Source organism: Sturnus vulgaris, chromosome 3 (genome assembly GCF_052056855.1).
Source record: "Sturnus vulgaris isolate bStuVul1 chromosome 3, bStuVul1.hap1, whole genome shotgun sequence".
Taxonomy (NCBI): domain Eukaryota; kingdom Metazoa; phylum Chordata; class Aves; order Passeriformes; family Sturnidae; genus Sturnus; species Sturnus vulgaris.
This window is the reverse complement of record NC_142245.1, coordinates 45,485,022-45,500,598: the sequence shown is the minus strand read 5'-3', so window position 1 is coordinate 45,500,598 and position 15,577 is coordinate 45,485,022. Positions and strand designations below refer to the sequence as shown.

The 15,577-nt window shown below is 41.7% G+C and overlaps 1 protein-coding gene across 2 annotated transcripts in view; it reads right to left on the bottom strand.

Annotated features, from left to right (window-relative positions):
• The window catches only part of SLC35F3 (solute carrier family 35 member F3), a 163,068-nt gene that overhangs the window by 31,759 nt on the left and 115,732 nt on the right, over positions 1-15,577 (bottom strand). For both annotated transcript variants that reach the window (XM_014874955.2, XM_014874965.2), the window contains one exon: positions 13,781-14,105. In XM_014874955.2, the coding sequence (XP_014730441.2) occupies positions 13,781-14,105 (325 nt within the window). The remainder of the gene's footprint in view (positions 1-13,780; positions 14,106-15,577) is intronic.

Below are 15,577 nucleotides of genomic sequence, written 5' to 3'. Positions count from 1 at the left end.
ATTCAGAGTCACAGTGCCCTGTGATATCCTTATCTGTCATTCCCTTCCCCCTCTCCCCCAAAAGTACCTAACACAAAATCTGGCTCATTTTACTGTAAATGTGCACTAGGGAATCTGCTAAATTTGGCTCTATCAATACTGCACCTACACAACTAGAATAAAGAGCTTCAGTGTTTGAACTAAGCCCTTTCTCAAAACTTAATGCGCTGTGATGAAACAGAGAGAAAGGGAGGTTACTCAATAAGCTTAAGCCCTTGAGAGACAGAAAAATGTACTGAACAGTAGTTCATATTGTTACTAATTTTAGTCTGACTTTCTTTACAGATTGTTTCCCAGGAAGAGTGACAAAAGCAGTGATGTGGTTTCAGCTATCTGTTCAGAAACCGGGCAGAGGCAATGCCTGCTTTGCAACCCTAGTCTGCTGGATCCCTAGCAGCGAGGGTGCTGCTGCTCTGGCAGGCCCCTGCTAGTGCAGGGAAGGGATCTAAAGCACCTCACTAAGGCAGGTGGGCAAAGCTCTCTGGGATGCACAGGGCTCCAAGTAGCTGGGGACACCAGCTTGGTTATCTCCTAGGGTTGCTGGCTACCTTCCCAGTGCTGGGGAGCTGGTCAGCTTTGCCATGGCCATGTTGTGGTTACCCAGGAGGTACAGCCTGCTGAAATGTCTCTACCACACCAAGGATGAGCTGAAGAGCTGCACAGCTAGCTGGTCATGGGGGAGGCAGGTGGCTATTTTGTTGGAGAGATCCCACAGCAGGAATGACACTTCCTGTTCAAACAGAACGACCAGTGGCATGCAGTGGCAGAAAGCAGGTAAACCTGGCATTCAGCTGGAGACATTTTGCATCTCACTGCAAATCACTTGCTCTTGTTCATTGTGTAGTGGTGGGCTGGAACGAACAGTTCTGTGTGAGCAGGGGAGAAGCATGAGATGTTTTGTGAAGACTGTAACACAGCTATTGGGAATCACTCAGGCACACTGAGGACTACAGGGACATCAGCATGATATGTACCAAGTCTAATGGAAAAATCAATTAATTCATTCTCGAAGAAGAAACAAAGCTGCATTAACAGATCTTGTCTGGTCAGTGCTATTTACATCTTTAATTGCCAGAAAGGGGGAGAGCATCAGACTTGGCTATAAACCTATTGCCTATAATCCAAGAAGGGATTGACCAGGTAAGCCTGCACTTACATGGACATGTCTTTCAGCTGTCTGCATTTTCTTGAGCATGGGGGGACTATGTTCAAAGGCCTGGGTGAGCTGAGTGTGTACTAAGGAGCTTATCTGCTGGAGTAGGTTAGATCAGCCATGAGAAGCCAAATTAAGATGGCTTGCATCTCACCTGCTGCTGCCAGTGCCACTGTATCTTCAGCCTGTCTGTGCTTGTGGGGATGGATCTGCTTATGCCTTACCTCTGGCAGAGAAGAGAGGCTCCTGAGGAGGAGGAAATGTCTGCTGGAAGCCACACATAGATATTTAGGGCTGTTTGCAGGATGGCCTTTTTCTGGCTCTGACCCTTTGACGAGCTTTGCTCCTCAGGAAGGAGTGGCATTCAGCATCACTGAGAATCAGCACTGGCACTTCCAAACCTTAGTAATTAGTAAAATTAATTATTAAAGAAACAGAAAATAACACTAGCAAGGAATAAGTGGTGTTTGCTGATTACTCTTTCCATTTGGTTCCCTAAATGTTGCTGGGGAGCTGGAAGCCAGTTTCAGGTAACTTACACTAGTCCAGATTTTCATCTTGACCCACCCCAGAACTGTGTCAATGTGAGATATTTTTGGTTTGAAAAGAGTGTAAATGAACTGAGAGTTTGGCTCATGGGTGAGGATTGGATAACATGATGACAGAAGGGCTTTATAAACATTTATTATTCAAAATCTCTTCTGCAAATGTGAACACGCCTAGGCAATTATCTTGCTTTAGCCGCAGATGGGCAATTTTGATGCAATTATTATGCACCTTCAGTACTACAAAGCTTTCAGTGCCATTCCTTTTGAAAATGTCTGAATTAAACAGAATGAAAAAACTAATGAACTATTGCATCTTTTTCCTGTCAGCTGCACAACATCTAGTAGATGCCATCAGTATGCTTCATGTGGAAGAACTGCGTGGTCATGGCTGTTAGCCCAAAGGCTTGCAAAAGCTGAGCTTTTTGCTGAAGACAAACTCATCTGTAGCCTTCGGTAGCTGAGTTACTTGAAGAAAGATAATTTGTTGTTGCAGACTGAGATCACGACATGAGATTGATACCAAGATTTTATTTGTCATCTCTCTCTCAAATACCCCTAATGAGATGTCTCTACATGCCCCCCAAACCTGTGGTTATTTACTGTTCTGTGCTAGACAAAAGCTTATGGAGACTCCAGATACCAGCAGCATAATAGTGGAAAGTGTTTGAAGCCACATTGACAAAGAGAACAGTTTGTTTTTAGCACAATTGCTATGGAGGAAACACACTTGTCTCCAGTTTCTCGAAACCACTTGTGTCTGGTTTCTTGCAGCAAACACATCCGGGAAGCCAGCTGTTTTTTGTTTTGTTTTGTTTTGTTTTAATCCTTGAAACAAAGCAAAGCTCAAGAAATATAAAGCAGCAGACAAGTTAGTTTGCAACTTTCCAGCCAAAAGTGAAGTCCACAATTAACTATACATATAACTGGCACAATTTTCAAGAGCAATTTCCTCATTATGACTCCTGTTCACCTGAAAATAAAGCCAATTCACTGCTTACTTTTGAAAAGACTGCAGAAGATATCTTGAGCAGCTTGGCCAATTTTAGTTGCACATTCATTCTTGTTAAGAAACAAATCCATTAACATGTGAAATAACTCTTGGTGGTATGATTATGTCTTCCCTAGGGGGTTCTGAATGACTTATCTGGACCTCTGTAACTTGGATGGCTGCTGAGCCAAACCAAGCCCTGGTATATCCCATACTAAAAGCCAGCAGCCAGCCACAGGACTCTATACATGAGCAATACTACGAGAAGCACAGTGTCCACTGAAATCACACAGGATTTATTGAGCCAGCTTAGCTCAAAAAGCAGCTGTAAGTACTATCACTCATGCAAATGTTACGTTTCAGCTGAGCTCATGCACTCTGCTTCCACAACACACAATTGGCCCACCATCTCTGATTCCCAAACATGCACTAACCACCCTTTGAGTTTCTTCTTGTTTTTCACACTCCTGACAACTCACTAGCACACTGAGAGAAACCACCTTCCTTGTTTCATATACCTCCCTTATTCTGCTTGGTGTCACTTAGCTTTCCTCACCTTCCTCAATCCATAGTTTAGCTGATCTTTATCATACTCCCATACAGTTATCTGTCTTACATGATCAAGAGTACAACTCTGGTAAAAAATCCATGTGGAACTTGGTAAGGCAGAAAATTATGGCATAGGATCTATCTGGAACTACAGAAGAGCATTTAAAATTGTAAATTGTCTGAAAAACCTATGAAATCAATAGAGCTTTTTGTTAAATGCTTCAGATGTTTGGCCTTAATTGTTAAAAATTTCATGAGCAAGGGCAGGTCTGCACGCATATTAAGAGAAAGCAGCCAATCATGTGTCTGTATGTCACTATATCCTCTTCTGACACACTATTTTTCAACACTAAATTTTTCTATTTCACTTCTCCAGTATCAAAAGACATTTTAAAAAAAAGGAATGGGAAGGATCAAGGTACATTTCAGTCTGGTCAAAGCCTGAGTTCCCCTCTGCAAGACGAAATACATCTAAATAGTTATTGACTTGATATTTTTAATATTCATTCAGCCAGACACTTTCTGATAGAAATTAGGAAGAAATTAATTGCTGTGAGGGTGGTGAGGCACTGGAACAGGCTGCCTGGAGAAGCTGTGATGCTGCATCCTTGGAAGTGTTTAAGGTCAGGTTGGATGGGGCTTTGAGCAATCTGGTCTAGTGGGAGGTGTCCCTGTCAGTGGTGGGGGAGTTGAAACTAGATGATTTTTAAGATCCCTGCCATTCTGTGATGAAATCAGTATTCTGTCATGGGGCTCAGTGGAATTATTCTAGATAGGGTCAAGTGCCACCTGTACCCAACACATTTAATATACTGAAATACTGAAAATGCTAGCTAAAAATTTATCTGATTCTTCAAAATATGTTAAGCTCTCATTTTAGTGGCTTAATAGAATTTCTTTTAAAATTTCAAGGTTAATAAAAAATAAATCAAATGCTCCCTGTTTGAATCAACATATCTTTGCCTGAGGACAGAGAAAGATTTAAGATGGCTCAGGCAAAAAGGGGAAAACAGAAGTAGTATGGGTATGTTCACGGCAATATGTTCTGGTATGTGTAATTTTGGGACATCCTAGAGACAGCACAATAAAAGATGCAATGAAGCACACCTAAATTTAATAACAGTTATGCCTCATTCAATGTCTGCAGACCACTTATCATTAACAAAATTAAAAGGTAGATATGATGTGGCTCTGCATTGAGCAGGTTGGATTCTAGCTGCTTCCCCAGGTCCCCAGCAGCCAGAATTATATATGGCATGATTCCATGACCTGATGTTTAGGGATCATGGTGAGATGGTCTAACAAGACCACCACTTGTTAGATGGAAAAAATATCAGACAACATTACAGAGCTGTGATTTCATTTTTCTTCCAGTCTTAAGAGGTACTGAAAGTAGAGGTGAAATTCTTACTATTTTCTAGTGTCCTATTGGAGCTTTTCATATTGGAAGAATTATCTTTCTGTACTTGGAAATCTATATGTACTCCAGCTGAAGGTATAATAAGCTGGCAAAGAAAGCTGCAGTTCCAGTGCAGAAAAGGCAAGATACAATTTTCAGTTGGCCTGGCTGGCCTCTAGAATAGATGCAGTGAAGAGATTTAAGTTTAAAAAATGCAGTATTTTGGTGAAGCAAAACATTTTTTTCAGATGCAATACAAGGGCAAATGCCAGATGATGTAGAGGAAAAAGACATAGAGTCCTCCTCTAGCAAATGGACCTGGATTCATACCACCCAAAGTGCCTCATCTTAGCAATAATAATAATAATAATAATAATAATAATAATAATAATAATAATACTCTCACTGAAGGGGCACTCATGGGTACTTGAAGGGACTTGAGATCTCTGAGGCTTAACAGCTGAGGTTGCTGAAAGAGATGGGGGATGCCATCCTTCACACAAGGCTTCCGGAGGCCCACTCCTCCGGTGGGAATCTGAATGTTTCACTCAGGCAGTGGAAGGTTTTTGAAGATATGAAGGGAACATTGCAGCAGTCTCTTAACTGCTTGTGAAATGAGAAGCTTCAGTAAATGAGTAAAGAAAAAAAAAAGAAAAATTAGCCAAGATACCCAAATGATGTGGCGATGACCATTAAGCCATAAAGTAAATGAGGCTCTTTCCTTAAAACTCACTGCGTTGTAGCACTGATCCCAAAGACTGGCAAACCAACAGGACAGTTGTTTCCTTTTCTACAGCCAGGATGAAGAGAAGCAGTCTTCACTGTCACCCAAATCAGGTGAACAAGGTAACAAAACCACATGTTGCTTGCCTTCCTTATTTTTGGATCGGATTCTCTGGCAAAAAGCTACTATTCGGAAAGGTATTTTAGCATTGGAAAACACAAAATGGTTGTACATGAGTGTGTGAACACATATATAAACCTGTCTGCCCATCAGCTCATACCTTAACATTATTTCCCTCCAAAAGCCCCTGAGGATGTTCACAGACAACATCATGTAGCTGCTCGACAGGGTTTTTCAGTTTATGATGTCCTAGTCATATAACAGAGGTCTGTTGCTGCCAACCTCCACCTTTGGCTATTTGCTCCTTTTTGGCACTTACAGCTTTGTCTGGCAAGCAAGGGTGGCCAGCTCCTGGAGACCTGGACTGAAGAGGATCCTCAGCCAGGTACGTGTGCATTTATATGAGGCTGCCTTTTCACACAAACACAAACAATCCTGGGAAATCTGGACACAGTCCATAACCACTAGGCAGCTGGACAAATAGGTTTTTTCCACTTCTGTAGTACTGCCAGCCTCCAACACTTCTCACTGTATCATCCGTCTTTATTGAGAGCTGTTAATTATAGCTACAAAGTCTGTTGCCATACATGCACTTTCCTTTTTTAAAGCAGCTTTAAAGGTAGATGACTTCAAGGTATTTTGACACAGATCTGGGCTGGAAAAAACAAAAGCAGAATTCCTTATCAATCCTTCCTAGGTTTTGTTGTTATTTTTGTTGCTGCTGTAAACATAATGGAGAATCTATCTAGGACAGTCCCCATTTGATGAGTTTGTGCACTGGGGGTCAAGGTACTTGGTATGGTGACCAAGGTAAACAACATTCTGCAAAAAGGCCACCCGTGAAACCTTCTTCCATGTTATGATGATTGGAAAAACAGCAAATCCATGCTCACCTCAGCTTTCTGTTTCTTCCTCTATGCAGTAAACACAATCACACACTCTTTTCCCAGTCCTTTTTTTTTTCCTTTGCCAGCCATAAAATACAGCTACTTTTCTGTTTGTGTGTGCAGGTCATGTCTGGAGGCAGGAGAGGGAGGAGGTGACCCGAGGGCCCTTCAGCCTGGCTTGCTTTTGTCCCATGGTCTCAGTGAGTGCAGAGGTCAGATCATCTTGGGTAGGACCAGCACAGGCAGATGTGCTCCTGAGGTCTCCTGGGAAAAGCCCTAGCAGTGTGGGAGCTTGGCAGCTTGCTTAACTGGCTAGAGGCAGTGTTAATGAAATGCAGTTTAACTACTGACCAGAGAGAGATCATTCTGTGCTGCAAGACACAACATTTTTTTCCAAGCGAAAGCCATTATATAAATACATTGTTTCATAGCACATGCCTGGTCTGCAGGTAACAAGAACAATTCTCTTTCTAGTCCTTGCCTCAAGTACTGTTACCTCATAGGAGGCAGATAATGTAATTATTTTGAAGCATCTGTTCAAGCCACAGCAGAGGAGACAAAAATAATGGAACAACAAGACAAAATTACAGGACATTACTTAATTCAATCATCCTTGGAATGATTTTGCAAACCAGGCTCAAGATTAAAGAATGCGGGTTTCTCCTGATCAGGCAGCAGCCAATTTTTTTTCACAATTAGCACTTCACATAAATCCAAAAGCCCAGAAGAGGTGATTCTCAACAGATGAAGACTCTTCAGATTAAGGAAAAGCTTTTCACAGGACACGAATGTAAAACTCCTTTCAGAACATCACGGTCTGGAAAACAAATGCAAACTGCAAGTATAATCTGTGAGGGTAAATCAGAAAGGACTGGTGTCCTAAAGAAGGACGCATGACCATTTTCTCACAAAAGCATGAGTTCTCAGTGTTAGCTACCTGAATAGAAGGAATTAGCAAATTAGTCAAACAGAATTTTAAAAGAAATCTCTCAAAGGTATTTCCAGGAGGTTTAGAAAGGGAGGTAAGCATATAAATGCCACTTTGCATTCCTGATCCCACCATGCAGGCTTACCATTGTGAGAGCTACCTCCAGGGAAGTTAGGACTGGGCCATTAATTTTGTGGCTTTCTGCAGCCACTCATATCAAGTCAGTCTGATGCAGGTACCAAGCTCCATACCATGCATTTGAGGGAGAGAAAAACTATCACCTTCACCATGGTCCAGGAGCAGTTTTTTAATCTTTTCAACGGAAGACATTGAGAGGAGCAGTATTGCAATTCTAGGTGCCTGAATCTGGGATGGTGGAGGGCTCCCACTAGCAGCCAGTTTGACCACAGCCTTTTCTCTTTCTCCTCACTCTTTCCTGCTGTTTACCTTACATGCCTCATATTTGTGTTTCTGCTGTAGGTATTGCTCTCCCTGTGAGTTCTGTGGGGAAACCAGACACTCAGCTCCAACTGGAATATGCAGTGTGACACTGGGAAGCCAGTTGTGGCACATTTCCTCCCTAATCCAACGCCTGATACTGTCTTCAGAGGAGACTAATGTGAACTAGAAAAACTCTGGAGCTGTTATTTTCTCAGGAACAGGCAGCCTGTAGAGCATATGCTCTACAGAGCATATGAGAGCGGGCTGAGAAAATTTTGTTTCAGGAGGCATAAAGACCAAGAGACCATGACTTTAATCTTTAATCGCCTAAGAAAACAAGTCTCCCCAAAGAAGCAGCTGAAACCATGACTCATGCAATCATCTGGCCATAGCACAGCACAGCTATGCCAAGGCAGAAGTGAGAAGCCACCTTCAGAAGCCCTGTGGGGTGACAGCACACCCATCCCACCTCCCATGGGGATAGACTTTCCTCTTCAAAAGACAAGAAATAGCAGCTACTGCAGGTTTCATCAGGAAGTGGTAACTACTTGACTTGAGAAACAGAAGTTAACAACAGCATCACCCGGAGCTGAGCTAAGCCCAAATGGATGCTCCATGACCAAGCTTGATGCCATATGGACAGCATGTTGGACACTGGACACATGCCCACCAGCACTGCCACTACCACAAACACCATGCTGTTCCAGCAGAAGGCTCCACTACTACTGCTACTTGCTGATTGTACAGCTTGGCCTTGTCTTCAGCTAGAACCTCTGGCAGAAAAGAGCACACTCACTGAAAACAGTCAGAGAAGTGATACAGTGGCCCATCAATAACACACCACCACCAGCAGCTCTGATAACTGCAGGAGAGACTAAGATGACTACAAGTATCATAAATCTCTTGTACAATATCCACATCTTCTTTTAATTAATTGTTTTGATACCAAGCACAAAGGTGAATCCTGACAGACAACTGTAGAGATCAAACTGATCTCTTGCTGTAGACATCAAACTGATTCAATCCGGAGTTACTCCTGACTGGTCTCTGTCGAACTCAGGTAAGAGTCAGATGCTTTATCTTTTAATTTCAATGGTTTATTTTGTTCTTTGGTTGTTTTTTAAATTATCATTTGTATTTCCCCAAGAAGCTAATGTGAACTTGAATTGTAAAGTGATTTTATTTTGAGGAACACAAAGTAAATAGGTATTATTTTAAGGATAATGTTCTGAATTAGACAAATAGAGTTTATAAACTGAAGTTTTTGGAAAGAAAACATGCTTCATTGGGTGACATTTGCTAAAAACACTCACATTTGTCATGTCTTGATGCCTCTACAGCTTATTTATGACTCTCTTAATGCTGTCTGCTCTGGTGGTGAAGCTCCCATCTAAGAAGTAATATAAATCAGTAGGATGCCAAAAGTTAACCACACTGCAACATTTTAATGCTGCTGGGTAAGAGAGACTCATGAACACAAACCACTGAAAAATCGATAGTAAAACAGCATCCAGTCATGCCAAATGGCTCTGACCTTCTTTTCCCTTAGAGCTTCATCATGTCCAGGGGTTTGGTTACCAGTGGGGTTCTCTGCCTGCTGCAGAAAAGGAGGCCCTACCCATAGTGCAGTGAATTGCACTTCATATGAGTCAGGATCAAACTCATGGACTCAACTCCTTGCATTACTGAGTGTGATGGCTAGTGTCTCATCTTTTCCATCATGGCAGAAATACCTGTGAAACACATTTAGAAACTCAGGATTCTCCTGGACCTCAAGTGAAGCTGTGGCACTCAAAATTTGTGGCCCCCGAAGAACTAAGTCTTGATTCTGAACCCATGGGCATATAGATCAAAAGTGACTTTTGTAAAGTCAGTATGTTGGTATATCAGAGTAAGCGAGATCTACTCTGCTAGTCCTCTACCATTGTTGCACCAGTATTTTGATTCACTTGCAAAGACATAACAATTATCTGTAACCTTTTTTTTATTTTCAAAGAAAAATCTTCAAATTCTGGAAGATTAGTGGCAGATAATTTGGGAGCAATATAGAGACAAAAACTGAATCAGTGAAAAAGAACATTCTAAAACATGTTCAAATGTGGCTGCAGATCAGTGCAGAGACTGCACTGGGATGATTCTTTCATTCACCCAACACATCAGGTGCATTGAAGGTTTCAGAAGAGATTTAGTTCTAACTTCTGGTGTTTTCTTTAGTCCTAAAACTTTATGAAACAAAAATCAAGATCTAAATTACAAATGAATAAAAAATCCTGCAAACCATTCTTGAAAGTCCTTTCCTTTCCTTCTCAAAAAAAGTCATTAGATAAGACTATACCACCAAAACAAACAAGTTTTCTGAGGTATTTTTTAAATGTGAACAAACCCCTCTATTACTCCTCCCAGCTGAGGAATCTTTATATACAGAGGGCGAATCTTTATAAGAGGCATGTTTTCTGCCTAGAGATACACAAAGCTAAGCAACATCCTGCAGAGATTTTAATTTAATCTTTCATGTAGCCAGGGAGTTTTAAGCCCTAGTGCTTTTAATTTATGTTACCTCATAAATTAATAATGTAGGTATGATGGAGGATAGCTCATTGGATTAAATGTGTCATTTTATAAAGCAGTTTGGAAGCAAAAAGTACGAAGTACTCTTAAATGATGCATTAGGTGCACAAATCATTACGTGTGTTATTTCTGGACTGGACAATGGTTGAAATGAATAATAATTTAGTTACAGTAATTTTATTTTAAGGTAGTGAGCACTTGCACAAGAAGTAGGAGAATGATGCTGACCCTGGCATGCTCTTCCATGGCCTTCCAGAGCTCTCTGTGTCACTTCCATGCAAGTGGTCCTCCACCACAACATCCTTGGTAGCAACCAAGGGACAAGTTCTCCCTGAGCAATCTACACTTGGGCACAACCCTGGCAGCATTTGATGGAGCTGCACAGGGAATATAGAGCAGTTGGAAGTGAATGCATGAGTTCTGGTTTGCTGTCAAGAGTGACTCTCTCCCCACAGTGTGGACACGGTGATAGTCTACTTCAGCCAAAGCAGCAAGCTCCTTACCGTGCAATACGGTTCAATCATAATCCTTAGTACTTCACATATTGGCCTAATACTCAAAATCTTATAAAGAAACTGAATAAACCTGCTCTTACATTCAATGTGTCACTACAAAATTTTGGTGACAAATTTACTACTATTATACATGCTATAAAAAGGGAAAAAAACATCTGGTTTTCTGTCATAAACCAGCTAAAAAATGGTTTATATCTATCACAGGTATGTTCTTATGATGACACTACAAAACATAAAAATTCATGTATTTACAGCATAGCATACATACTGGTACAATACAACAGGAATTTAAAAACCTGTAATAAACCATATAATCTGTGCAGGAGTGACTATACATCTATTCATTGTTGCTACATTTTATGATCCCTCTTTGTGTATTTTTCCTGGTGGGTGCTGTTTTTTGCATGCCCTCTAACTGTACAGGGAGGAACCCAAAGCCACCTGCTGGCTCCGGTGCTCTCAGGAAGGGGCAGTGTGAAAGCTCTGCCTGTGCCACGGGGAGGGCAGGCTGAGCACCCCAGTCCTGCTGAGGTGGGTGGGCAGGCGTCCTGGGGGAGCTTTGCTGCCAAAAAAACATTAGGTACCTGTGGATTTCAGCAGCCTGTGTAGGCAAGATCTGAGAACCCCTTCCTTTTCTACTTCCCCGCTAAGGTGACTTAGACATCATATTCCTACCTTCTCTCGCTATTGACTGTTAATTTATCTTGTTCCAAATTCCTGCCAGAGAGCTCAGATAAGATGTAAAATATAGATGAAAGTGAAGGATGAAAGAAGTAGAAAGTGATTACACCAGTTTCTTTACAGTTCTAGGTCAGAATTGTCTTCTTTTAACTACCCAGAAGTCTGTGAAGTAACTTCCTAATGTGGCCAACCATGCCTGGACTCCAAGCTTTCCTGAAGATGGTGATGCCCCATCTGGAGCTACAAAGTCCCTTTGTATCTCTTTCTCTGTATATTTTCACACATATATAACATGGAAAAAGGAGGAATAATTAGGAGGGGAGGCTGGACTGCAATGCTCGGGTTTACTGACGTATACTCATGTGACATCTCAGCTGTAAGGGAGCAAGCAGATGAACAGTAAATAATTTCATAGTAACTCTTGGTGCAGCAGCACCAAAAGGCTTCAGTGTAGACAGGGGACATGCTGATGCAGACACTATGTAAATACATGGCAAGGGGAAGTGCTCCCTCCTCCCTAAAGGACTGCCTCCTCCAAAAGAACAGAAAGTACAAGGAAATCAGAGGTCTGCAGTGACTTGCTCCAAACCACAGAACAAATCTGCAGCAAAGCTGGAAGCCACAGCCACATCTCCAAATGCACATATCTTCTCTGACACCCAGAAAAACCTAACTTAACCCTATTCAGTCTGCTTGTCAGACACACAAAAGCACACTCTTTATGAAGCCTGGGCAAGCCTACTGCTAGTGATATCCCCCTACATCCCAAACAGGCTGCAGGGCTTGCACCTGCTCTTCAATTCAGCCCTCATTTAATTAATGAAAGACATAAAACTACCAAGTGTATCAATTTACTGCAGCAATGAGTACAACGCTCTGGGTTTTTAACCCCAGGGATCTGGCAAACCACAACCACTCACCCCAGAATTCAGCAGTATTTAAAACATTATCTGAGAGCAGCTGGGAAGAAAAAGACTTAAAACCAAAGAAACGAAAAGGTATTTGCTTTTAGGCTAGCATTTGTTGCTGTTTTTAGATTAAGCCACAGCTTTCTGTAACCTTCATACTCATCTCTGAAGCAACCACATTTGCCATGAACAAATACAACCTGAAGACTGAAGTGCAAGAAACATGGCACTTATGAAAATGCCTTTAGAACTTCTGGATCCTACTCCAGAACCTGCAGTGAATGGTCATATCCATTATCTGCAGCCCCCACATTATTTAAAAGATGAAAAAACTGTAATGATGGCTAAGTCTTAACCCTAGCCAACTGAGGTAGAGCATTTCTTGAGTAACCTGGTTTCTTAGATTTTTTTTGTAGTAAGTTTCCACCTTGCTGCTGCGCAGCTGGGAGCTGAGAAATGTGTACTTCTTACTGTTTACTTTTCTGAGCTACTTCATTAAAAGTCTATGAGCCCCACTGCGTAACAGAAGGGGAAAAGGTTGTTCACATCCTTCCACGTATCAGGGAAGCTCACTGACATGGGACATCTTGATGGCTGAGTCATCCCATCTGTCCCAGACACCTCTCAGGCCAAAATGAGCAGAGCAGAGCTGAGGGAGTGCTCAGTGAGAGGCAGTCCTTCAAGCAGACAGAGCATCCTCAGCCTCTCACGGAGGATGGGCACTCAGGGCTTTCCATGAGCGACTCAGGCTCTGCGGGTTTGGCTTGCTATAAAGACAAGGTGTGCTGAAAACAAAGTGCTGCCTTTGGTTATGACTGCGCTTCCTCCCGGAAATAAACATAACAGCTCAAGTTTAACTGGGATCAGAGCTTGGCCTTTGATGTCAAGGGCCTAGTGCCAGGAAAATACTGCAGTACTTTTTACTCAGCTATTCAAGGCTCTGCTCTAGTCCTGAGCTGGGAAAAGAAAAGCTTATTTAGCTTACTCAGAGACTGATACAGAAGTCAGCCTTGGGTAGGGGAAAGAGATATTAATAAAAAAAATTATGTTGGCAGAAAACTCTGGATAAATAATTGCAGAAAATGCAGACTTTAATTACATGAGTTGCATGTGTTGGAAATAAATCTGGATTTCTTACTGCTGGAGTGAAATTATATTAGGAATAATAATAGCACCTAACATGGGACACACAATGAACTCAGATCATCCTTTAACAAACCTGGAGAGGAAAACAAACACAAGTTTGATGTAACCAACTGATTTGAACAAAATGTCTGTGAAATGTAGAGCAGCACACAAGAGCCACGGGATTACAAACAAAAGCTCCCCTACCTGTATCTTTGCTTTGGAGACTGCTTTTCAGTTGACTTAAAAACATGTCCAAGATAATACAAAGGAAAGAATAAAAAGTTCCAGTTTGTTGCAAACCACGTTAGAGTGAAGGGTGCATCGAATTTCTTAAAGGTCAGTTTTGCTAGCTGGGTTGAACCCGACCAGGAGGAGCAGACACCCAGGACCACGGCCACACCCCAGAAAATCTTCTTGAGTTGTGTCACGGAACATTTCCAGCAGCAGCGGCTCACCCTTCCACTGCCTTCCGCCCCAGCTTGCATCTGTGCTTCGGCTGGGGCTGGAGACTCCCGGGAGCGCTCATCCCCTGCAGAGAAGAAAACACATGGCTTACTGAGGAAATCCATCCTGCATTTTAGTTCTCAAATCTTAGGCCCTTCTGAAGTCAAGTGGAGCTTTACGAGCAAAGGAACCCACCGGATCTCGCCACAAAATGTCCTTTGTTTTTAGATCATTGCAAAGCCTCTGGTTGAACTGAGGCATAATTAGAATGCAAATAACAATTATCACCTCTAGATTTAGAAGCCAATGGAAGTGAAAATTACATGTTGCTTTGATGTACATATAAAGGCTTAACACACCACTTAAACTCATGCTGTTGGGATGTGTAAATGAATGAAAAATGTGGTACGGAGTTTGATAAAGCAGCAAAGGGAATTATAACAGCACTTGAAATTGTTATTGTTTAGGAAAATGCAGAAATGGCCAGTTCGTTGAATATGGTGTTTCTTAAAAGAGAAAGAGGGTGACATATTTAATCCTGAAGCTAAGCCAAATCACTGCAACATAAATAGCATGATTAATACTGAATTGGATCACCAGACATTTCAGTTATCCCTGGAAAAAGAGGTCTCCTGTGGCTGTAGCCAGATGACAAAAACTAGACCAACCCATAGGCTGCCCTGAAGTCCATCTCTGACCAGGCAATCCTAACTTTTTTTAGTTTGAGACCTGCACAAACTGAGACTGGACTGGAGCTTTCTCCCATTATAACTAGACATAACACGCTGATGGAATTTTTTCACCTAAAAACCTTGCCCCTTCAACCCTCAAGCATGAAGCAGCCCTACTACCCTACAGCGGTCAGTCAATAATGTATCCAGCCTGTGAATGTACGAGCAAAGAGAGGTTAGCTGGTTGAGTTCCCACAGAGATCAAAACGTGCTGGCAGACCTCAGCAGCAGGCCACTGCCTTTAGGGCTTTTTACCTGCCTTTCTTAAATTCACCCCATTCAACACCTGCTGAAGTTGTCAGTCACCCGCACACAACACTCAGCAGTGATTTCTCTAAGAGGCTGACTGCAGTTTAGTTGGTCCATTCACCTAAAGCAGGAAGTTACAGCAGTTCATGTTGAAATCCAGGAATCAACAACTTCAAAACTGTCCAGAATTTACTGCATACATAGAAAAGTAAAAGCATGTAAGTAAAGCCAGGACAATGAGAGAATGTATTATTGCCAAACATTTATATATATTCAAGGCAGACTAAGAGAGGTCCAAATAAAAAAAACCAAACCAAAAATACCTTTGTTACCCTGGTGTGAATTAGTATGTGGAATGGAAAATCCCTTATTTCAAGATAACCTAAATTTATATTTATATGATCTAATACATTATGAAAGAAAACGCTTTTTTTCTATAAAAAACCTATTTAGCTATTTCCATACAGATAAGAAATGCATGATCTGAGCTAAAAGTACCATTCGTTTGCCTGGTAAAGCTGTATTTTATAACAAGAAGGATTGTGGCCTCTTTTTGATGGCCTGATATCTAAAAAGA